Source organism: Scylla paramamosain, chromosome 7, assembly GCF_035594125.1.
Source record: "Scylla paramamosain isolate STU-SP2022 chromosome 7, ASM3559412v1, whole genome shotgun sequence".
Taxonomy (NCBI): domain Eukaryota; kingdom Metazoa; phylum Arthropoda; class Malacostraca; order Decapoda; family Portunidae; genus Scylla; species Scylla paramamosain.
Window position 1 is genome coordinate 14,755,297 of NC_087157.1, and position 26,379 is coordinate 14,781,675.

General features: G+C 38.8%; 1 protein-coding gene and 1 long non-coding RNA gene across 5 annotated transcripts in view; one reads left to right on the top strand and one right to left on the bottom strand.

The window, feature by feature from the left end:
* Positions 1–5,913: 5,913 nt before the first annotated feature.
* On the top strand, positions 5,914–26,019 carry LOC135102129 (uncharacterized). The gene is made up of 4 exons (XR_010269533.1): positions 5,914–6,045; positions 6,446–6,601; positions 9,905–10,053; positions 25,568–26,019. It is a non-coding gene; the product is annotated as an uncharacterized LOC135102129 (long non-coding RNA).
* LOC135102127 (neurogenic locus notch homolog protein 1-like) overlaps positions 17,751–26,379 on the bottom strand; it is a 67,565-nt gene continuing 58,936 nt past the window's right edge. For 3 of the 4 annotated variants that reach the window (XM_064006910.1, XM_064006908.1, XM_064006907.1), the window contains 9 exons: positions 22,918–23,074; positions 22,263–22,408; positions 21,729–21,970; positions 21,040–21,222; positions 20,472–20,639; positions 19,902–19,943; positions 19,492–19,659; positions 18,865–18,914; positions 17,751–18,583 (listed from right to left, as the gene is read on the bottom strand). In XM_064006910.1, the coding sequence (XP_063862980.1) occupies positions 18,563–18,583; positions 18,865–18,914; positions 19,492–19,659; positions 19,902–19,943; positions 20,472–20,639; positions 21,040–21,222; positions 21,729–21,970; positions 22,263–22,408; positions 22,918–23,074 (1,177 nt within the window). In that variant the 3' untranslated portion in view covers positions 17,751–18,562. The remainder of the gene's footprint in view (positions 18,584–18,864; positions 18,915–19,491; positions 19,660–19,901; positions 19,944–20,471; positions 20,640–21,039; positions 21,223–21,728; positions 21,971–22,262; positions 22,409–22,917; positions 23,075–26,379) is intronic. The other variant, XR_010269532.1, reaches the window with a different exon arrangement.

The following is a 26,379-nucleotide window of genomic DNA, read 5'->3' on the forward strand; positions in this document are numbered from 1 at the left end:
GTATTGGAGTTTTAGAATTCATCTCGTTTTGAATGCATTTTATGATAGCCGTTTATAAACATCATAGATGGATGACTAGGCATCCTTTCATTAGATTTTTTCTTTATATACATTCTTTACATATATATTCCTTTCCAGTGGTGTAACCTCCGGTTTTTGTAATGAGTGGTGGGTAGGGATACGTAAAGAAAGTGTGAATGAGCTAACATATTAGAGCTATTCTAACTTCACTGAAATAAAGTAACCTTTTGAAATAATTTAAAAAATGCATGTATGTCTTATAATGAACATTCCAAGATTACAAAGTAAAATATATATATATATATATATATATATATATATATATATATATATATATATATATATATATATATATATATATATATATATATATATATATATATATATATATATATATATATATATATATATATATATATATATATATATATATATATATATATATATATACAAACTGTCTACGTAAATAAACACAATTTTGCTCCTCTCCTTACTTAAACATTGTTCGTTCAAAGAAAAAAACTATATACTGCGTTTCGAGCAGAAAGATTGGTAGACAGTGTCGACAGCGTCTCCAGAAAATCTACAGAAATTGTGCCTTCCGGCAGTTGAAAATCCTTAAAAACTAAATGAGAGAGAGAGAGAGAGAGAGAGAGAGAGAGAGAGAGAAGCGAGGGAGGGCGGTCACCGACTGGTTTGTTTTGCGACACGTTCCATAAAATGTGCCACTGCCATCCAACCATCCTTTTGGCATTTCGCATCTTTTCGTGGTTAATCAGTTACTACCTGCTTGTTACTGTCGTTACTATCAGGAGGGCGACAGTTGCGCTGACCTGTAAGACGTTGCAGGCTGCTCCCTGAGCAGTAGGAAAGTAATGCCTGTTTATTAGATATTTTACAAAGGAGAGTTCCTTCTAAAATAATTAAGTCCCGTACGAGAGATAAAGCCTGGTTTAATGATGATTGTAAACACGCCTTTGATGGTAAACAGGTTGCGTACCATCTTTGGAGGCATAATCGCAGTCAGCTATTTTGGGATAACAATGTTACTATTATAGATAATGCTTAAAGAACTTATGATATCACTGAAACTACTTATAAGTCCCATTTAAAGGAGGTTCTTACAGGTACTATTCAACCACACAAATGGTGAGCTACCCTTAAGTTCTCTTTGTTTGGTGTGAATGGATTCTAGTATGCCTCCTCTTTATAAATCTGATTGTTCTGCGCCATTCGACCCATTAAGAAAGGCTAATTTGCTCTCCAGTATATTTATTAATAAGCAGTCTGATCAAGAAATTACTTTTGGTTTATTACCTTTTGCCAAGGCTTACCTCAGCTACATTAGGTTCTCGAGTTGAAAAAAATTATCTTGATACTTGTGGTGGGACTGACCCTTTTCTCTCTCTCTCTCTCTCTCTCTCTCTCTCTCTCTCTCTCTCTCTCTCTCTCTCTCTCTCTCTCTCTCTCTCTCTCTCTCTCTCTCTCTCTCTCTCTCTCTATATATATATATATATATATATATATATATATATATATATATATATATATATATATATATATATATTTTTTTTTTTTTTTTAAATAATATCCAAATCATTCGCCCTAAAATTGGCAGATTACTCCTGAAGTCTGGTAGTTTTTCATCCTGTTGGCGCAAAACCAAGATCATTCTCATCCCTAAGGAAGCCTTAACCTCAACTTCTCCCTCTGAGTACCGTCATTTCGATTACAGGTATTCTGCCTAACATTTTTGAGAGGGTTTTGACTAAACGATTATACACTTATTGTGAGAATTTAATTTTGTTTTTCAGTTTGGATTTCAGAAGGGACTGGGAACATGTGATGCTCTTTTGACTCTCATTCTGGTATGCAGTCTTTTCCGGACAATTGGCATGAGTCTCGTGTTGTTGCTGTTGATTTTAGCACTGTATATTACATTGTGAACCATAATACTTTAGTTTATAAATTGCAACTTATAGGTATTGGTAGCAACCTTCTTAGAATTTTTTAATATTTTTTTTTAAATGACAGATCACAGTGCGTTGTCGTTGACGGTGTGTATTTTGTCACTATACCTGTGGTCTCTGGAGTGCCGCAAGACAGTGGCCTTTGGCCCTTGTTTTATTTATTTTTTCTTTACCTTTTTACTTCTGATTTGGGAATAGACCTTGAAAATAAGCTCATATCGTATACCGATGAAGCAGCTCTTTACTCCTCTTTTCACCCTCCACGAAATCGAGTTGTGCAATCTTTGAACAGGGATTTGGCTAGGATTTTATGATTTTATATGATTTTATATAATTTATTGCCATAACATTAAATAAAATATATACATATAACAAATTAATGGGCTAGTCTGCCGAGCCATGAATGTGTCATTAGCATATATAATGAAAAATATAATATACATATCTGACGATACACATGGCAATTAGCTTAACTAGTCATCACACTCAATATCATAAGTACATCCCCATCAGGTAACTCCAAACGCGACAGAATCTAGTGAAATAAAAGTGAAATTAAGACAGATGTGTAGCATAATCTCATAAACCTATATATTCTTACAAACAAAAAAAAAAAAAAAAACATTTCCATACAATCAAACAAACTCACCCAGGCATGCACGCATTAGCGCAAATAATATATAAATTAACATTTCAAACACACACACACACACACACACACACACACACACACACACACACACACAACCAATATACATATTCATTTATGTTGATTTTTATTGCAAAGAAAATCGAAAACTCTAACTTTTTTTTTTTTTTTTTTGTATGTTGATGTAAATGATTTGATTGATCGAGGCAAGGAAAGTTCCACAGTCTGAGTCCTGCACACAGCAGGCTGTTGAAGCACAGTGGGGTTCATGCTGACAAGCACACTAGGTTGGTCGCACTGCCCCTCGTACCGTAAGGGCGAGTCGTTCGTGAAAACACACTCAGGTTATTACTAAAGATTCCTATACGTAGTGACTTAAATATTGTTAATGGAAAAAAAATACTTCTGCACGGAGACAAAATCTTGTAGGTGTAAATATGTGAATAAATCTACGGTATGATCATATACCTCCTTAAAACAGATTATTCTCGTAAATCTTTCCAAGTAAAATTCACATCTCTCACGAAGAAAGGCCAGGTACATCCCCACGTAGACACATATTATATAATATGTGGGTAACATAAGATATAGTATATATTTAACAATGTTTTATTTGTTAGCTGATTTCTCACACTATGTAACATTACTCATGCTTTTGATAATTTCGTGCATACTAAATTAATCTGAGTCTTCAAATTAAGATTTTCATTTACATAGACAACAAGAACTTTAGTGTGTGGTACTCGTTGTACATTCTTATTATCTAGAATAACAAGAGGAAATTCATTATCATCTGACCTATTTTTCTTATATTAAGATTGAATTTATTACGTGCTATCCCATGCTTTATTAGTTCAAATTTTTGTTCTATTTATTATGTAGTGAAAGTATGTTTTTTTTTTTTTTATCACAAATATCAGAGTGGTGTCGTCAGCATAAATTGGTTACATTTATTATATCATTGGTAAAAATTAAGAAGAGGATTGGTCCCAAAATTGATCCTTGTGGGAGACAGTGCGTAATTTTCCGAGAGAAGAATATTCATTATCGCAAAATACAGTTTGCATTCTGTTATTGAGGTAACTTTTAAATAATTGCTGTTGTACTTCTCAAAATCCTACATTAAATAATCTATCTAACAATATTTGGTGGTTTAAGGAATCAAAAGCTTTAGACAGGTCAAGAAATACACCTGCAGTATAGTATTTAATATCAATATATATATATATATATATATATATATATATATATATATATATATATATATATATATATATATATATATATATATATATATATATATATATATATATGTGTGTGTGTGTGTGTGTGTGTGTGTGTGTGTGTGTGTGTGTGTGTGTGTATGTATGTAATGAATTTACATTTTTGCCTTATTTCATTATAGTATGGGTTATTACTGGTTTTCATGTCAGGTAAAGACCTTTGCAAAATCTCATTTGCTTATCTAATGCTTTTGAAATGTTACAAATAAGTTAAAACAACGAAAAAAATATAAAGTGTTCTAAGGATTTTTAATTTTAATAAGATCATTCTTGAACTGACCAGATCTAGCAAATTTTTTTTCTTATTTAGAAGAATTTCCTTACCTTTCAGAAATCTTCTCAAATCTTCCAAAATGTTGTACCAGACACTTTTGGAAGTTTCTAGAACATTTTAGAACATTCTGTTCAATGTAAACATCTCCAGAACATTCTAGAACTTTCTAGAATACAGTAGAAATATGTAGAAGTATCAAGAATTTCTAGAACCTACAAGAATTTTCTAGAATGATTCAGAATATTCTAAAGTAGGTTGAAAAATTTTCTAGAAAGATTGAGAACATTCTGGAACGCGTTCTAGAAAGACTACAAATATTCTAGAGTAATGTTTGACAATATAAAAATAGAGGCTTGCAGACCACCAATCACTTCTGCTTTGGCAGTCTGAGAAGACACATCACAAGAGGTGAAATGGCATCAAGAAGCTGCAATCATTCTGCATATGCATTCTGCTACATATGTGGTCAAGACAAGAGCAAAGAAGTTCTCTGTGACAGCATATGGAAAAATGTATGAAGCTTACAAAGCATATTTTGCTGTGACAGTTGGGGACCAAAACAAGACCTGGGCACCTCATTTTGCTTGAGAGCATTGTAAGAGAACACTAGAAGCTAAAATAGCTATTAGTTTTTCAAGACTAAAATCCATTAAGAATAAGGAATAAAAATAAAATAAGTTTAACAGAAACTCATGCTGTTGTTCTTCAAAACTTCTTTCATATGCTTTCAGAAGCAAAGGTGAAAGTTGGTATCTTCACTGGACCACAAATAAGGAAAATTATGGAGTGCTCAGAATTTCTGCAGAAGCTCACAGAAAAGGAGAAGAAGCTTGAGATTGTTTCATTGCTGTAGTACAGGGGTTTCTTGGCAACAGCAAGGCTAATAACTATATGGAACTGGTTAAAGCTTTAGTGAAAAGCTATGGTGATATGGGCTACAGAATGTCCTTGAATGTCCATATCCTAGATGCTCATCCCGAGAACTTCAAGGAAAATACGGGAACATATTCAGAGGAACAAGGGGAGCGCTACCACGAACATATAATGAACTTTGAACAAAGATATCAGGGATCCTTCAATGAAAACATGATGGGAGGCTACATCTGGGAGTAATTAGTTGTATTCACGCAAATCAAGACAAAAAAAAACTGTTCATTTTTAATCCTAAAAAATAGTTTCAGAAATTTTAAAATAAATTTTTGTGTGATTTGAATTTGATTTTTTGTTTTCCGTCCAAAAGTGGCGAAAATGATGAAATTTAAAAATTTTTGGGGCAAAAAAATAATTCTAAAAGCCAGAAAAGCAAAGTTTGACAGGAATAATGGACATTTTCTATTGTTTTGCAATGAAAAAAATTGGAAAATAACACTTGCTTGTCAAAAAAAAAAAAAAAAAATTCGTGCTACATGTTATAATGTTACATGTTATGGGACATAATAAACAATACAATGACTATATTTCATGTTGTTTCTCTTCTTTCCTCGCCATATATATATATATATATATATATATATATATATATATATATATATATATATATATATATATATATATATATATATATATATATATATATATATATATACGTATGTGTTGTAATATTCTGAACACTAAAGACATGATTTTACTAGAAAAGGGGGTTTAATAGGCGTTCATTTAGAATACTTGAATTGCTCCGGAAATGCAGACGACTCACTTGATTCTCTCGTTAGGTGGCGCAACAGTCTGGGCTCGAAAATTTACTGTGTGGCAACTTTTCCTTTTGGCAACTCTGGCCTAGTTGGAAGAAACCGGCAGTGAGACAGCAGCTGCGGTGTAGGGAGTAAGGCTAACGCAGGAGGGAGGAAGGTTGGTCGTAGTAATTGTATAATGATATACATTATACAGTTACAATATATATATATATATATATATATATATATATATATATATATATATATATATATATATATATATATATATATATATATATATATATATATATATATATATATACAGTGTATATGTTGTACGTGAGGGGAGTTAAGTGAAGGTTATTCTAGGAGGAAGTAATATTGTGTAAGAATATAAGGGAAGTTGCTAAAAGCCAATAGGTCTGTACCTGGCATAGCTGGAGGGGAGAGTGGAGTAGAGGATATAATATATCCATTACATTATATTATAATGTAATGAGAGAAAAGGAAAAACTAGTTTAAGTAATACAATTCAACATAATTAGTTAATTTCCTTAAACGTCATTCGTTCACAGGTAAAGAGAAAAAAAAATGATCTCATTGCTTCGGACGGTGTGGCCTCGGACGGAATGGCCGAGGAAGAGGTGGATGAATAGGCGAAGGACAGCCGCTGCGTTGTTCGACAGACGCACAGACCAGCCGGGAGAAGAATGGAGTGCAGAAAGACGGAGGTAAACCATGAGTTCTCGTTAGTTACTGTTAAGGTTGTTGTCTGTGGTGGTAGTGGGATATATATATATATATATATATATATATATATATATATATATATATATATATATATATATATATATATATATATATATATATATATATATATATATATATATATATATAAATTTATTTATTTTATTTTTTTGTGGTGCAAAACAACGTTTTGTGTGGATTAGAAAAATAGTTAATCGTTTTGTTTTTGTGGAAGTAACAGCAATAGGCTACTGTGTGTGTGTGTGTGTGTGTGTGTGTGTGTGTGTGTGTATATGTGGGCGGGGGGGAGGGAGACAGTGTGAGTGTGACTTCCTTTTAAAAGTGGTAGTGAGAACTGGACGGTAAACAAACGAGGTACTACCATTATCAGCACCCACAGCTAGTTATTTCTCAAACAAAGAGAATTTTCTCCCGTCTACTTCCAGTATTATCATGTATACCAGTATGAACTTTAAAAACGTAAGAAGAGAGAAACTACAATAAGTCATTAGGTCCACACGCGGGAATCATATTATATAAAGCATGCCTTATTTCCAACTATCATCCCCATCGATGATAGCTCCTGTTGTCTTAAACTCACCCCTATCCCATAAAAATTCCTCTCCTCCTCATGGTATTCTCCATCGTTCCCTAGTTTTAGTGTGTCCCATCGTTCCCTAGTTTTAGTGGAGTAGCTACTTGAATAATTCCGCTAAATATGGCAACTGGTAAATAGCTGAGTGAGTCCGGTGTTCGTGTCGTCCATGTATATCTAACAATTTAACTGCTCATTCATACTAGTATAATCCCCTTTATAATTGTCACGCGCACACACACTCGTATATCCCTTATAACACACACACACGCTATTTCACCAGCTGTCTCGCTTGAAGCCATTATTAATGTAGTTAGCTATAAGCGAGGGTGGGTGATTTAGAGGGTTTTGATTCCCCACTTAATTATATAGCCTTTCTTCACGAGTGTATCCGCTCTTTCTCTCTGTGTACTAACAAGTGTATCCGCTCTTCCTCTGTGTACTAATATATATATATATATATATATATATATATATATATATATATATATATATATATATATATATATATATATATATATATATATATATATATATATATATATATATATATTGTGCCTATTATTCCTTGATTATCTGTGCGCTTCACGTCGCTCATGCAAACACGCTCATAGTCTGCACTATCTCCTTCATTACCTGACACAATGTCTACTGAAACCACTGCTACTCCTATCAACTTCATACGCGAATCTCATCACCTTCATAATTTTTATGGTGCTGGCACAGAGACTTCATCAGTTTATTTAGAGAAATGAGGAGGAATGCACTCGCCGTTCAGCCACATCTGATAAGGAAAAATATCCATTTTAAAATCACGTATCTGTCACGAGCTTTCGAGTCTCGCTGGCCTGCTTGTGAAGTCAGACAAATTTGCTTCTTTCGTTACCTTTGAAGACTTTACCACTCACCTTAGAAATAATTTCCATTCTCTTCTCAAGCTCTCCAAATCTATCTCACAGTACATCCGCTCACACACTTATCTTTACCAGGCAGAAAACAGTGCTTCCTCTCTGAGCTCCGAATTGGTTGTTCAGCTCCAAGACTCAAAGTGACTTTCAGATGACTCACTATCAAAAGATGAGTTAAAAAGGCTCATTGCTTACATCTTGTTCACCACCTTCCTTGATGCTCCCAATTTCCAGATCACCAGTGACATCGATTTCCGCAAATCAGATTACATATATGATGTCTGCAAAGTCATTTCTGATAAGCGTCCCCTTCTCACCTCTGAACCTGTTCAAGTTCTTGCTGCCTTCTCACCTGACTTGCTCGTTTCTCCTCATCACCTACCTTCCCATTCTTCTTCTCGTGGACTTTATATTAGACGCACATCCTCTTCATCTCATATCAGTATACTTGATCTAAATCGAGATCAAGATATGTCACCTGCAACCGTTGCAAGCTGCCTTGTGATGTCCTCGCGCATTGTAGGGTTGTTCTTGATAGCTCAGGAAGACACTCATTCAATCCTGGAGCATTCTGTTCCTTCCACAAAAGGGTAGGTCATTTCTTACAAGACTGCAGGCATTATCATGTAGTCTCAGGCTCAACAAACATCAATGGGAAACTCTACGCACTCTTCTCTGACCAATCCATCATAACATCATAATCCATCCTCAAATCTCCACCTTCTTATGTATTTTACTTAAACGTCGTACAAAACACAAGGTGTGCTTCACTCATCCTCCTAACTCACACTTCCTTCAATTTACGACATTACATTAGATATTATACATTAGATACATTAGATATGCTGGATTATTCAAAGGCATTATCACAGATGTTACGTGTCACTCTGCATCATACAAAGCTTTCTTTGACACGGGTGTTGTGGTTAATTTTATCAAGATGGATGTATTTAGGAGACTCTCTTCCTCTTCCCAGAATCACATCCCTGCTTTACCTCCTGATATAAATCTCAATGGTATATCTGGGAAAATTATCTTATCTCACTCTTAACTCACGGGAAAGTACTTTTATCACTGTCTTCATCACCCCAAGAACCAGATGTATGTGATTATTTCTATATTGTATCAAATGTATCTTTCAATGCTGATCTTCTCATAGGCTTCAACACTATGTGCAAATATGACATTAGTCTTTTCCCTGCCATTAATGAAATCGCTCAAGGTAATACTTGTATTCCTACTGCTCTTCCCTCTGATACTTCCTCTCTTGCCGGTGTAGTAACATCTGTTGCAACCCTTCCTTCTACTAGCGATCAGATGTTATCTACACGGGAATTTTGTGTTATATCATGTAATTTGCTTGTCTCACAACCTCATTCTCAGTCAATTCCCCAGTCAGACCACGGTGTGCTAGCAGATCTGGTAATGCTATCTGAATGTGTTTTAAATGTTATAAACGCTAAGGTTAAGTCTACTGTATCAGGCACTGATCCTCTGTTATGCACAACAATCTCCATGCAAAGGTGTTGAATTAGAACCTGTTCTTACCACAATCGATGATAATGGCCTGTCAAGCCCAAAGCAGGTGTGCTACTCGGAGAAGCTCTGCCTTTCTCTGAGAAAGTTGTAATCTTGGATGATTTACCTTCTTCCTCTATCAATAATGTATCTGCATCTGCCAGCCATAACATGTCTTCTCTCCCGCCTATCACGGATGATCACATATCTGTACTTGATTTCACAGAATCTCAACAAGAATTACTTGCTCTCCTAAATTCTTTCAGGAATGTTGTCTCGCTCCCTGGTGAACCTCTGGGCCACACAGACGTCATCACTCACGTTGTTCATCTGACGCCTTGGTCCAGATCATCTTATACCCCCAGCTACAGGGGGCCACACAGCCATCGTGTTCTGCTTGATGAAGCTGTGCGAGGTATGTTACTTCAGGATGTAGTGGAACCTGCCTGTTCACCTCATAACGCTCCCTTGTTACTCGTTCCAAAGAAACAAGGCGATTGACGTGTCGTTGTCGACTTCAGGAAACTAAACGCATCTACCATTCCTGACCGTTATCCAATGCCAATGTAAGGTGGTGTTCTTCAGTCTCTCGGTGACTCAAATGTGGTATTTTCCATCCTAGCTTTACACTCGGGATTCTTTCAAGTTGAATTAGAAGAAACTACACGGCCATATATTGCTTTCACTACCTCCTCTGGCCAATTCATGTTCAAACGCATGGCTCAAGGTCTATGTAACTCGCCTTTAACGTTTCAGAGATTGATGAATTCCGTTCTATCAGGTCTCATCTGTTAAAGTGTGTTCTGCTTCCTTGATGACGTTATTATTGCATCAAAGTCTCTACAGGACCATTTTCACACGCTGTCTCTCGTTCTGTCACACTTTCAAGCTGCTGGCTTAAAGATGAAACTCAGTAAATGCTCGTTTCTGCAACAAGTCAAATTCCTTGGCCACAAAGTCGACAGAGATGGTAGTCACACTTTAAATGACGAGGTAAATGCTGCCCCATTATAATTATGAGGAATTCTTTCACTAACTTCTAAAGTAAAGCACATTTTGACTTTTTCCCTTCTGCAGAGATCTGCATTGTTGGAGACTTCAATGTTCACCACCAGATTTGCTTTTCCTTTCCCTATATTAACCATCCTGGTGAACTACCCTTTAACTTTGCTATCGTCCACGACCCAGTGCAACTAGTGAAACATCCTACTCGTATTTCTGACCGTCTTGGAGATACACCAAAAATTCTTGACCTTTTCCTAACCTCTAATCCTTATGCTTATTGTCACCCTATCTTCTCCGATCACAATCTCGTATCTATATCTTGTCTACTCAAGACTAGCTCCAATCCCTCCTCAGGATCTCACAAAGCGGAGGTGCCTCTGGTGTTTTGCCCCTATTAATTGAGGTGACCTGAGGAGATATTATGCTGATTTTTTTTTTTTTTTTTTTTTTTGAATGACTACTGCTTCCGTGTCAGAGACCTGTTTTTGTGTGCAGAGCCTAATAGTGTCTGGCATGGAGGCATATGTTATTTCTCTCGACCTGAACCTCCCAAGCCTTGATTTAATACAGCCTGTTCTCGTGCTATACATGATAGAGAGGTGGCCCACACAAGGTACTTGAACCATCCATCACCTGAATCTCATGCGTTTTATATTTCTACCCGCCGGTATCATGCCAAGTCTGTTCTCTAACTAGCCAAAACGCCTTCATTAATAGCAAGCGTGAAAATCTTTCAAGATCTAACCCTTCTGATCTTGAATCACTTCACTGGTTCCTCTCCATGTCAGTTCTGCATCCACTGTAAATAGTGTCCGATGCTTATTCTCAGTGCCAAACCCAGCCACTGGGGGGATAAGCCAGCCTAACTCAGTGCCGGTCACAAGCCCGGATAAATGGGGAGTGTTGCTGACAGGTCTAGTCAACCGAGCGTCAAAAACAAGACCAAACATAAATAATGAATCTCGAGTTATTTGTGGACAATAGTATGGCTAGGGCGTCCCCCTTAAGCGACGCCCTACAACAACCCCTGGTTGCAGTGGAAAATGGGCAAAGGGTACCGCAGAACCCACGACTGCGGTTGAAGAAGATAGTGGGAAACAAGACCAAGAACTGGAAAAAGAAGCCAAGAATTAGAATAGGCAACTGGAACATAGGAAGTCTTACAGGCAAAGGAAGAGAGCTAGTGGATGTAATGCAGAGAAGGAATATCAAAATCTTTTGCATCCAAGAAACTAAATGGAAAGGAAACGGTGCTAGAAAAATAGGAGAAGGATACAAAGTGCATTATGCTGGAGAAAGTACAAAGAAAAATGGAGTGGGCATTATTCTTCATCCAGATGTACAGGAACAGGTTACTGAAGTTAAGAGAATTAATGACAGGTTAATGGGAATGAAACTAATCAGAGATGGAAAAATATGGCATATTGTATCTGCATATGCACCTCAGCAAGGTTGCAGAGATGAGGAGAAAGAGGAATTTAGAGAAAAACTTGAAGAGTATATAGAAAGTATAGCACGAACAGAATTAATAGTAATAGCTGGAGACATGAATGCACATGTAGGAGAAAGTAGTACTGGGTATGAAGGAGTCCATGGTGGAATGGGTTTCGGAAGACGAAATGTAGAAGGTGAGCGATTACTGGAAATGGCAGAAGCAGCAGAAATTACAATACTGAATACTTAGTTTAAGAAGAGACAAAGCCATCTAATTACATATAAAAGCGTTCAGAATGAGAGACAGATTGACTACATCCTGGTAAGAAGAGAAGACAAACGACTTGTAATGGATTGCAAAGTTATACCTGGAGAATCAGTGGTGATGCAACATAGATTATTATTAGTAGCAGAGCAGTAGCAGAGTGGAAGGAAGAGGAGGAAAGAAGAAAGAAAAAGAAGATTCAAGTCTGGGAGCTGAAAAGTGAAAAGAAGAATGAGTTTAGAAACAAAGTTGAAGAAACGTTCAGGGAAAGACATAGAACTGGCAGCTTACCAGAAACAGCAGAAAAGGTGTGGGAAGATATGAAAGATATATTAGTAACAAAAGCAACAGAGATTTGAGGTAAGACGAGTGGGAAACCTAAAGAAGAGAAAGATACATGATGGTGGAATGACGAGGTTCAAGCTGCAATAAAGGATAAGAAGTTAGCACTAAAACAAATGAAAGACATTGAGAATGACACCACTAAAGAAAATTACTGACAAGCCAAGAAGCAGGCAAAAAGAGCAGTAGCCAGAGCAAAGAGTAATTCATACAGAGACTGGTATGAGAGGCTGGATACACCAGACGGAGAGAAGATTATATACAGAGTAGCGAAGGTAAGAAATGAAATGAGGAAAGATGTTGGTGAAGTAGCAATAGTAAAGGACCAAAACGGAGACATTCTTATGATGGAAGAGGAAATAAAAAGATGGCAGGAATATTTCTCAAACCTGTTAAACATGGAAAATGAATATGAAGAACCGAGTAAAACATTACCAGTGGAAGGGCCAATACCCAACATAAGTAGAAAGGTAGTGGATAAAGCCATAAAGAAGGGAAAGGCTAACAAGGCAGGAGAAAAAAAAAACTGAAGTAACAATAGAAATGATTAAAGCACTGGGAGAGTTTGGAGTGGAGTGGACATACTCATTGTTAGAAAAGATTTGGAGCACGGAGAAAATGCCTGAAGACTGGAAGGAAAGTAGAATGGTTAAGTTGTATAAGCAGAAAGGATATAATTTTTTATATTAAGTTGTGAAAACTACAGCGGTATTAAGCTGTTGGAGCATAGTCTGAAAATACTAGAGAGAGTGATAGAAGGGAGACTGAGAGAGGTCAAAATACACAACCACCAATTTGGATTTGAGGGGATTGAGCACTGTAGATGCAACATTTATTGTGCGACAAATACTGGAAAAATATCTAGAAGGAAACAGAAAGGTGTATTGGTGTTTTGTGGACTTGCAGAAGGCGTATGACAGGGTGCCTGTCATAAAGATGATAAGACTAGTGAAAATGATGTATGAGGGAGCAAAAACAACAGTGCAGACAAGGTTTGGGGAAACGGAATCCTTCTCAGTTGAAGTAGGACTCCATCAGGGATCGGCTTTGAGTCCTTTTCTCTTTCTCATAGTGTTGGACACAATAACGATGGATGTGAGAGACAATGAGGACTTGTGGGAGTTTCTGTTCGGCGACGACCTAGTCATCATTGCGGATACGGAGAGAGAGTTACAGGAGAGATATTTGTTATGGAAAGGCAACCTGGAGAGAAAGGGAATGAAAGTGAGCACACAAAAGACAGAGGTAATGGTAAGCAACAGAGAAGGTTATGAGGAAATAAATGTAACATCAGAGGATGGCATAAGATTGAAGCAGACAAGAGAGTTCAAATACCTAGGATCAGTAATTGCAGAAGAAGGAGGAACAGAAAAAGCAGTTAGAGTAAAAGCTGGATGGGAAAAATGGAGGGAAGTGAGTGGAGTAACCTTAGATAAGAAAATACCATCGAAGCTGAGAATGAAGATATACAGAAGTGTGTTGAGACCAGTACTTCTGTATGATGCAGAGACATGGTCTTTAAGGAAGAAAGAGGAAGGCATTCTGGAGAGAACGGAGATGAGGATGGTGAGATGGATGGCTGGCATTTCACTGTTAGAAAGGAGATAAAGTGAAGAAATAAGAATGTGTGGAATATATAATATCAAGGAGAAGGCAAGAGAAACTCGACTAAGATATTTTGGACACGTGATAAGGAGAGAAGAGGATGAACCAGTGAGGAAGGCAATGATGGTGGAGGTTAGGGGGAGAAGGAGGGTTGGGAGACAGAGAATAAGATGGAGAGACATAATAAGGAGTGATATGAACAAGCTGGGAGTGCAAGATGATGCAATGGATAGAAACAGATAGAGAAAGATAATTTGAGCGGCTGACCCTGCAATACAGTGGAATTAAGGTCTTATGAAGAAGAAGCTTATTCTCAGTGCCAGTTCTTGGAGTTCTTGACGTGCAGCAGCGTGCACAAATCATTTATTTTCACAAAAGCAGCTTGTATTTTTCTGTGTTTTTAATTCATGTATTTTGAACAAGCAGCATTTCGGGAATCCTAATGTAACAAAACCATCTTCAATGACTAGAAGTATAATTTGAAATGAGGAGTTTCACTGCAGCAGAGAGCAGGCTGTCTTCAGCCTCTCATCGCCGCAATGTTGCATCTCTAGCTGTCTTCTACCGCTATTTTCATGCTAACTGCTCTTCTGATCTTGCTAACTACATGCCTCCCGTCCTTCCGCGGCATCGCTGCACAATACTTTAATGCTTTCTTTTCTTTCTTTCAATTTTTGACTACCGCTTTGGACCCTTTTCTGGGACTGCCATCTCAGTGGGTTTTTTTATTAATTGGATTTTTGTTGCCCTTGGCCAGTGTCCTTCCTACATAAAAAAAAAAAAGCAGCAAATATGTTGTTTAACTAATCCTGTGTGGCAATGTTAGCGGCAGGTAAAACCTCGAGTGTGGCACCCAAATTCTGGTGACCTTGTTCACTTTACTTGTGGAAGAAGATTTCAGATTATAACCTTAAAACAAATGCAATATGTTTGTTATTGCGGAACTAATTACCAGAAATGCCAAATCCAATCTAACAATGAAGGTAATTCTCGTTGCTATATCTATTTATCTTTAATACGATAAAGCTCTATTGATTTGTGTGCTTGTGATACGCAGGGATTCCTGAAACTTTTTTTTTTATAGTTGCTAATTAAAACCACAAAGAACAAAGCATGACTTAACGAGCTGCTTAAGCGTTCTGCACGGGTTCACTTTGTGCATGCGAGGCTGGAGCGATGGTGACTTGTCGCGCCTCGTTAGGACGTCTTGAATACTCGAAAGTTGGGGCATCGGAACCTGGATGGGGAAGAGAGAGAGAGATCTTGAGTGACGTCCAAAATTTGTCAGTCATTCATTCACCCATCATCATCCCTCACATTCATCATACCTCCAGTCATTCAATCAATCACTCATTTACTAGCCTAGTCACCCAGTTATCCACCACCCAGCCTCACCAGTATAGGTGGGCGTTATCTCGATAAATTATCATGATAACGATATCGGCTTATCGGTTATCCGATAATTGTTTTTCCCGCGTCATCGATTCATCGGTATCGCCGATACTTTTGGTTCCAAATTAGCGATAATCGACAATTTTAGTTTTTGGAACATGAGCATTTTGAAGTTTCAAACTTTCAAAACCAAATGTAGTTATTTTACTTAAAACAGTACTTTTCATTAGTGAAGAGATAGCATAAACCTTAAATCTGAAGTTTTCTAAGAAAAAAATGCATTTAACGATTTTCTGTTTAAAATATAAACATCGTTATCGCTATTATTGGGATTTTGGATTTATCGACAGCTATCGATTACCGGTTAACACCGAGAAGGTGATCGTTATCGATTTATTAGCTATCGTGCTCAGTCACTTCACTCATTTTGCCCCGCCACCATAAATCAGTCACCCATAACAATTTTTTTTTTTCCAATCTTCTAAACTGTTTCCTGATAGATACTGCATTGTGATAACGAGGCAACTGCTGGTTAAAAAAAGAAAAAGATCCTTCACGACCACATGCTGCTCAATACATACTATTACTTCGATGTTTGAAAGGAATACTACAGTAATGTTATAGGAAGTACCGCACAAGTAAGCATGGTACTTGAAATGGTTCTTAGCTATCATTAACACCAGTGTTGTGGGTAACGAGTGTTAGGACTGCGCGTGTTCGGTAACAATAGAAGAAAAGGAGTAAGGAATGTTCGAATAAAGTGTATTGGGAAATTTTCCGTAACTTTACTAAGAATATATTAGTCTGTAATGCCGCTAAGAATATATTAGTCTGTAATGCCGCAAGACCAATAAATGCAAGTTTCTTCTGCTTGCTTATTTCAAGGTGCCAAGAACATGCATCGCTTTAGCTGAATACCATGGTGACTCGCCTGGTTTTCCTCTCCCTGCAGAGGTTAGGAATCACCATATCACTTCCTCACTACCAGGCAGGTCGCTGTACCCTCTGCCAGTGGTCATCCCAGTGTCTGCGGCAGCGTCTTCAGTTTAGCAAAGTAGGAGGGAGAAGACCTGTAGGAGGATGAGCTTGTTGGGAGAGTACGGCAAGAAATGCATATACATTTCTCATTCTAGGGCAGCGTTAAGCCGGGCAGTGTTCATCAAGTATTTTCAGTGGGTAGTTCAGGGACAAGAATTATCAGGTCAGAAAATGGGTTGGTTTAAAGACTATAGCAAACTGACACTATTAACACATTGTTGTTTTCATCCTAACTGGCGAATAAGAACAGTGATATCGTTTCTCCGTCAGCAAAATCACAAATATAATATAATATAATATAATATAATAGTAGCACGAACAGATACATCCAGCCCCTGGAAACCGGCACACCAACTGCCACGCATGCGCCGCACTTCCAAGTATTTCATTGTACTTGATTATGACTTAAATTTTCCTTATGTTGATTAATATGTAAGGTTTTCATAATTTTTTTAGCAAGACTGGTGTGTTATGTTTATGAAGTTTCGTCCCTCTTGCTAGAAGTGTGGTAGCGATGCCACCTTTTGATGGCTCGTCTGTCACTGGAGGGATCGGTGCCCGTCGGGTCCGTGGACTAAGCACTCCCCCCTTTCAGCGCCATATGACAACGATGTTGCGGCGGTTTCCTTCTCTCTCTCTCTCTCTCTCTCTCTCTCTCTCTCTCTCTCTCTCTCTCTCTCTCTCAAAATCGATCAATCTAAATCGATCAATCGTCCCTGTTGTAAGCGATCAATAGGTTGTGCCCGTGGGAACATCCGACACCTGATGACTGGCTACTGCTGGTGTACGATGATTCTGTAGAGGTGCGTCTATAATGGCGGTGCGTCTCGTAATGCCGGTGCGTCTGTTCTTCCATTACGTGATATCATAAAAAGCACGCTGGCAAACTCTGGACAGCTGGTTATATATTTTTTTTTCGTACATTTCAAGAAAAATGGCTTAAGCAGGAGTCATGAATCTTAGACAACGGAGAGCAAAAGAACAATTGAACACTAAATTCCTTTTTCGGGATTAAATAAAGTAAATAAATAAACAATTATTCTTTTTACTTAAATTTTACAGTGGTAAGGATTATCGTTGTTTAATTATTTATTATTAATGTAGATGAGGTAATCTTTCTTGACATGAGCAATCGATACAGACTGGAGGTCACGGCATTGAGACATGTACAGAATGACAGCCAATATAATAGTGGTAGTTGTGTATTTTACAGATTAATGGCTCGTTGGATGAAGGTTACACTGATTATCATCGGTAAATAGTGCACGTTGGGTTCTATCGTATATGTTATGTTGTGCATCTTCAGTTAATAAATGCCTTTGAATTTCCACAGTTAAATTTTATTTGTCGTCCAATATAATGGTGTTCTATATAAATAGTTATAAGTGAGAATAGGTAGGTACGTTTTATACAGGGACTGCCACGTGTAGGTCCGATGGCTTCTTGCAACTTCCTTATTTTCCTTATGTTCTTATGTGACGGCGCTAGACTCACTCCCAGCAAGGTCAGGTTCGGAAAAACTCATAATGTGAGTGTTCATTCACGGTCCAGGTCTTGATTGCTCATCTGCCGGATAAAGATGTGAACCCATTCACGTCGGTTTGTGATCTCAGTCTAATAAAAGAATAAAATGTCATGATGTCACGCTCGTGTGTGTGTAGCTTAATTACATATTTGCGTATCTCTAATATGTCGCGGAAGTAAATTTTTAAAGTGACATAACAACGCCCAGTAACGCCCAGCTTCTCGAACAAAGTGATGTCAGTAATCAGACCGTGAAGCCTTGAAGCTCCCTCGCCCCTTGTCCCTGTTGTCCCTCGCTCCGGCCAAGCAGTGGAAGGTGCTACTCATCCTTCCGGCAGTACTGCAAGGCAAGCACATGTTACGCTTATCTCTCTCACCGATGACCAGCTCTCATTTCATCAAATGTAATGCTCCCAAACAAGAACTCGAAGTATAACAATAGTTCGATTTATAATCATTTCATTACTCCATTTATTCATTCCTATTCGATTTGTACACCTGGTTTTTGTGGCATCTTTTGACATCAATACTGTAACATCTGAACAATGTCTTATTACAGAGGAGGCAAAATAGAGACTAACAACGCAAATTTATTTTTCGTTGTCTTGTTGAAAGACTTACGTTAGCGATGTCGATGATGATTGGATTAGTTGGTCGGATACCTGACGGGGCTGCAGAGAGAATAAAACCAAGCTTAAGTCAAGTTCGCCTCAGAAAATAATTACTTTTAACATGTGGCAAGTAAACAGTGCATGAAAATGGGGAATTATTGCAAACTGAATGCACAAAGAAAACGGAATTTCTTACTATTGATTGTGGTAAAGTAAACCACAAAAGTGATGGACATAAGGCATGCCTTTTTTTCCACTCAACTTTCTACCCCTTCTAATCGTTGGTGGATTAACTTGTTGACAAGTAAAAGCCCCCATATGAAGGACGGCAGTTGATTTATTAAAGGAAGGGATCATCTAAAACGACTCGCACCTTCCATCTGTGCGCCTTTCCCCCTCTCCCTCTCCCTCTCCTTCCTTCCTTCTCCTCCTCCTCCTTCCCCTCCTCCTCCTCCCCCTCCTCCTCCCCTTCCTCCTCTTCCCCCCTCCTCCTCTTCCTCCCCTCCTCCTCTTCCTCCCCTCCTCCCCCCTCCTCTCTCTCTCTCTCTCTCTCTCTCTCTCTCTCTCTCTCTCTCTCTCTCTCTCTCTCTCTCTCTCTCTCTCTCTCTCTCTCTCTCTCTCTCTCTCTCTCTCTCACCCTCAGTATAGATGCACACGCCGTACTCCAGCACTTCGCGGTTCACATCCACCTTCGTCGCACACCAGGCCGCCCCGGAGTCTGTCTTGATACAAGCTTTGTAGGTGACGCCGAGATACACGAAGGGGAACTCGCAAATCTGTCCGTCCGTCGTAGCCACTAGTAACCCTGCCGCGGTCACCACCAGGCGAGGGACAGCGAGGAGAGTAATGGTGAAAGAGATATATTAACAGGGAGTTTGGTAAGATACTTTATAATACTCCATTAAAAAATGACCGTTTTTTTTTTTCATTTCTTTTGCTTCACAAATAAAGGGGAAGAACTTAAGAATACCGGGAAAATATATTCATAGCAGAGAGAGAGAGAGAGAGAGAGAGAGAGAGAGAGAGATAGAGCACTGGCTTCCTTACCGTTGGCTAAGTCTGCGTTGGTTATAAGGTTAGGGACATCATCTGAAAAGACGCAATGAACACTTCTTGAACTGGAGCCAGCACTTCTCATGCAACACTCATTCCTCCGCCCAACCACACAACCTTGCATTTTGCTTTTCCACCACACACCACAGCTTCGTCTCCTCTACACACCACAGCCTCATCTTCCGCAACACACACAAGTCCCCACTACACCATTCATATCGCATCGTAAGCTTCTTTTGGTGGAACGACTTCTCTAACATACTCGGTCTGCTGCACCTTCCTCAGTCACACCCGTTATAAGCATATCTTCTTTCACCTTCTCTTCTCTCCTGTTTCTACTGCCGGGTAGATCCAACTCCAGTATCCTCCTCTTCACATACTCCTCGTCTCTCCCCTTGACACCCCCAAACCACCTTAGTCTTTGCTCATACACACCTCTCTATAATCTAATTCCACTTCATACCCTCCACACAACCTGCGTTTCCACTCCACCGCACTACACAACACAATCTCGCTCTTACCGAAAAACACTTGCAACTCTCAGCACAGCTTCGCAACACTCACCCTCGCTGGCGCACTGTTCATACTCCACTGGGCGATTATTCTTGTCGGTGATCGTGGGGCAGTAGGAGAGGTTCCCGTGGGTGACACAGGAGGAGCGCAGGGTGTCCTCGTGCAAGAAGGGAAACTTGCAGGTCTTGCCAGAGTACGTAATGGTGATTCTCTTGTATCCTGCGAGCGAGAGAGAGAGAGAGAGAGAGCGGGGAAGATGGGGAGAGAAAGGGTGTTATTAATTACTATAAGGGAAACTTGACTTGCGCACTTATTTTTAAGATGAAAACGGATCCGCGATGCATTTCTGAAGTAAAAAAAAAAGGATACGTGATATTTCCAGTGTGTGTGTGTGTGAGAAATGGATGCATAATGTTTCAAACCAATCCACACACACACACAGAGAGAGAGAGAGAGAGAGAGAGAGAGAGAGAGAGAGAGAGAGAGAGAGAGAGAGAGAGAGAGAGAGAGAGAGAGAGGAGAGAGAGTGTGTGTGTGTGTGTGTGTGTGTGTGTGTGTCAGTCAGTCAGTCAGTCAGTCAGTCAGTCAGTCAGTCATATAGACACACAAGTACACGCACCCCAGTCATAGAGGCACATCCCAGAGCCTATGATCTGGCCGCTTATGATGTTGATGATCGTGGGGCACCAGGCCGGAGAATCGCGGTCCGCCTGGAAGCAGTCATTGTACTCTTTGCCATTCACCGTGTAGGGAAAGTTGCAACTTATCCCGGAGGTGGTCACTCGCAGGTCGGGAATGTCACCTGTAGGAGAGGGAAGGTAAAATGTGGTTAGTTGTCGTCTTATGTCTACCTGGAGGAGGAGGAGGAGGATGGATACAAGGGCTAGGAACGGTATTAAGTTCACCGATTTCATATAAAGAAAAGAGAAAACTGGTTGACTGACTTAGATTGACTGATTGACTAACTGATTAATCGATTGACTCATAAATATTTGATGAGATACATGGTGCATAGGGGAGAAGGAAGAGGAGGAAGATGGGGAGGAGCATCATCATTAGATATACGAGTATATATATATATATATATATATATATATATATATATATATATATATATATATATATATATATATATATATATATATATATATATATATATATATATATATATATATCGTATAATTCAACTTAACGAGAAACAGAGTGGGCAACACGACACTATTGCCACAGTGGTGAGTAACAGCACACTGTCTTTACTAGGCAGACGAGAGCCATTCATTGCATACATTATAGTGTCTCATCACGTACCACATATGGTACACCTGGAACCTGTGAAGCCGAACTGACATTCACAGACATTATGCCCGATGCATTTGCCGAGGTTGTGGCACGGGGGATCACACAGCGGCTTGCACCTGGTTCTCTGGTGGCCGAGCATCACGCCGGACAGCATCCAGGAGCCTTGATCGCATGTCAGCGTCACGGAGCTCGTCCCTGAAGGCAAGCGGTGGCCGGCAGAACAGAAAACAACTACCTGTTCCCCTGGCTTGCTGCACGGGGAGGAAGGAATAATGAAATAAATCAATCTGCCCCATCTCCAAAGCACAAATACCGGAAGAAGGAGAAGGTGAAAACTGAGGAGAAAAATAAATGGGAAAAAAAAAGATGGAAAATAACTGGAAGAACGAGGCTACGAGGAAGCAGCAAAAATAAATTGTACCAACTGGTCTATTGCTGTTAGTTATTCATTGTTTTCCTTTGTGAGACGGAGGAGGAGGAGGAGGAGGAGGAGGAGGAGGAGGAGGAGGAGGAGGAGGAGGAGGAGGAGGAGGTTATAATTACATGTAGGAGACTCCTTCTGCGTTATCCACCAGGAAATCAGTGGAGGTGCACAGCTGGGTTCGGCAGAGGGGCCCCGTCCACCCCGAATCACACACGCAGACATTGTGCGCGCACACACCGTTTGGCCCACATTCCAAGTTGCACACCTTGAGGTGATCACAAGAGATTAGTGTAGGAGTGGGTATGGACAAGTCGGGTATGGATGGCGGTACGCTTACAGGGTCAAACACCTAACTGAGATGAAAAAGTGCAACACGATGTAAGGGTTAATTTTAGATAGGATTTGTTGTGAGCATTATTAAAAGATAGTCTTATTGTTGTGACCTGCCAACTCCCACAGAGCAAGGATCCCCTTAGAGATACAGGTAAAAACAATTGTTACAAGACGGATTTAATGGACCACAAAATCAAGCTAAGTGTCCCAGCGGGCTGCATTCTTTTGATATTTTGATTAGTACACTCCTCCCTCTCTCTCTTTCTAAACCACAAGAATCAAGCTAAAGTGTCCAGCGTGCCGTGTATCTGGTTTTAATTAATTACACTTTTCTTCTGTCTCCAGACACTACACTACTCTATTTCCCTGACATCTTTTTCCTGCCGTCCACCAGCCTCATCCCCTAAACCCAAGCCCGTGGTAGATGACAGATGTACTCACCTCGTCTGTGTCCAGCGTACACTCCACGTCCTCCAGGAAAAAGGTCTCCGTCATGACCAAGGCCCACGCGTCCCTCTCTGGGATGCACTCCAACCCCACGATCTTCTCGCCCTCAATGTTGAAGCCTTTGTCACACACCATGTAGATACCTGACGAGCTACCGGAGGAACGCGTAGTGCAGGAGGAAGAAACGCAAAGAACACAGGAGAAGAATAGCTATTAAGTGGGTTGGGATCCCTAAAAGGATGTTTGGGATGGGCTATATATATATATATTTTTTTTTTACTAAAGATAATGGTAGTAGTAGTAGTAGTAGTAGTAGTAGTAGTAGGAGGAGGAGGAGGAGGAGGAAGAATACATTGGAATACATAGGAAATACAAGTGACAGGAGGCCTTGCGTCCTATGACGAGGTCATTCGTTTACTTTACTACAAGTAAACAACCGTAAAGTAGGAGGCAAGGATAGGACAGATGAAGCTCCTTCCCACCCACCGCTCCCTCCGGCGTTACCCGGCAGGGTAACACAGCCTGTTTGCCAAGAAGGAACAAACGGGGAAATTTAAACAGGAAAGATGGGAAACTAGAGAAATATTCTAAAAGTACTATCTCTACAAGAAAAAAATCAAACCATTTTCTTTGTAGTATTTATCTAATTTATTTGTTTAACGTGGCAACCGTGTTTGTCTGGACTACAGATGCTGACAGTTTATTGCAAAAGTCGACTACACGTATGTTAAAACGTTTCTTCGTAAATCTGTGTTAAAACGTTGCCTTTTAAGTTTTAAGCCATTATTTCTTGTTATGGGCGCAAATTGATCTCGAAAAGATTTTCATAATCTATCTCGTCTATATTTTCGAGTATTTGGAATGTTTTGATGAAATCACCTCTGATTCGACGATCTCTTAGGTAGAACATATCAATCTTTTTTTTTTAGTCGTTACTCACAAGACAGACTACGCATTCCGGGGATCAGTTTAGTTGCTCTTCTTTGCACGCTCTCCAATTTATTTATATCCTTTAGGTAATATGGAGATCAGAACTGAACTGCATACTCCAAATGTGGTCTCACTAACGAGGTATACAAACGCGTTATGACTTGGTGTTTTACAATCGAAGTTACACGCAATGAATCCCAAGGTGGTGTTTGCTTTACGACTTGCTGCCGAGCATTGTATACTGCATTTCAAGTCACTTCTTACTATTACGCCCAGGTCCTTCTCTTTGGTAACTTTGAGCAAATTTTGTTCTTGTAATTTATAGTTATACTTAACATAGTTGTAGCCGACGTGCATAACTTTATATTTAGCTCCATTAAAATTTAAAAGCCATTTATCACTCCAGGGTACTTAGGTTATCTATGTCCCACTTGATGGCTTCACAGTCATCTCTAGTGAGTAGTTTACCACCTAGTTTAGTATCATCGCCAAATTTGGATATTTTCGATAGAATTCCGTAATCTAAATGATTAATATATATTAAAAAGAGCAACGGACCCAAAACTGAACCTTGTGGGACACCACTTGTGACTTGGAGCCAGTTGGAAGCTTCTCCATTAATAACCACTCATTGCTTCCGATTCGTATGCCAACTTTCGACCCAAACACACAACTTTTCTTCTATTCCGTGTTCTTTCAGCTTAATTAAAAGGCGCTTATGTGGTACGGTATCGTAAACTTTTCTGAAATATAGATATATAATGTCAGATGGGATTCGCTCATCATAATTTGAGAATTATATATAATTTGAGAATATGTAATTGAAGAATTCCAAGAGATTTGTGAGACAAGATATGTTGTTACGAAAGCCATGTTGGGTGTCTAATATCAATTTGTGATTATCGAGGAAAGATGTGGTTTTGTCTCTGAGTATTCTTTCGAAGATTTTAATAACTACCGAGGTAAGACTGATGGGTCTGTAGTTACCAGCTTCGCTTTTATTACCTTTCTTGAATATCGGTGTGACATTTACACATTTCCAATGACTTGGTACTGTTCCTTCATATAACGATCTACTGAAGAGTAATTTCAGGGATAACCTAAGTTCATCTTGATATTCTCGCAATAGTCTTGTTGATATTTTATCAGCACCTGTGCTTTTATTGGGATCTAGGTTTTGTAGGTATTTGGTTATATCGTCTTCGCTAATGACATCTATTCTTAATTTTTCACTGTCAGATTTTTTAAACATATTGATCGGTAATGTCGATGTCGATGTCGGTAATGTCGATATATCTTTGGAGATAAACACGCTATGGAAGAAATTATTAAGAATCGTAGCCATGTTATTGCTATCACTAATAAGCATGTTATTAGTATCTTTAATCGGTCCAATTTTTTCTTTATTTTTTTTACTATGTATGTACTGAAAATAATAATTTAAAAAATTAGTTTTCGCTTATTATGATATATTTATTTCAAAGTTACGTCTTGATTTTCTGATCTCCCTCTCACAACATCGTCCATTTTAAGAGATCGATAGATCGTCGCGACTATTATGTTTTTGTTTCTTTTACTTATTCCAAACTTAACATGTACAGCTTCATACGCTGATGTGTTTGATCTATTAATTTCGGTAGCGCTTATGCTATCTTTTATATATGTTATTATTATTTATATACATTATTACTCTCCGCTTTTATTTTCTCTACAGTTTAGAGGAGAAGGAGGAGGAAGAGAAGACGAAGAAGGAGGATGCCCAAATATTATGTTTATTAATATTGTTATTATTGCTCCTGTCACCACCACCACAGCCGCCTTCACAACATTACGTAAAATAAGAACAAAAACCCTCCCTCTCCAACCAATCGTCACACCATGACCGTATGGTTCAATTTTTAAAACGTGGTGTTTGCATTTACTAATACTAATATAGCCGTTTTGGATTTTTTAAAATCTGTTCCAGTTCCGCGCTTCGGGTTAGGTCGACCGAACTCAAAGAAATCGCATTGGAAATGTTGGCGTGAAGTATCCCCCACCAACAGCAAACCCCAATGATATCTACTAATCCTATGCGACTAAAAAGTTATGTTGAAAATATTAAAATGTACTAAATTGTTACTTTGCGAAAAAAATAAATAAATAAATAAATAAAAAATTATACATCCTCTAAGTTAATATATTTTGGCGTTCCAAATGCCGGGTTCGGGTGCCGGGAGTAATGGATTGTTTACTGGCCAACGTCCACTGTGACCTGACAAGTCCGGTATTTTATTCTTTCAGGAGTTTCAACTTGGCTGTTCTTACCCTTATGAGATAGAGCTTCTCATAGACGTCCAACCATTCAGGAAGTAAACAGTTCACGCAGGAAATACACAGAACGCCTGACTTCTGATCTCCCTAAGATTTCTGATTGGGGCAGAGCAAACTTAGTTTTGTTCAGTGCCTCAAAAGTTCAATTCCTTCATCTATCAACTCGACACAACCTTCTGGACAACTATCCCCTCTTCTTCAATTACACTCAGC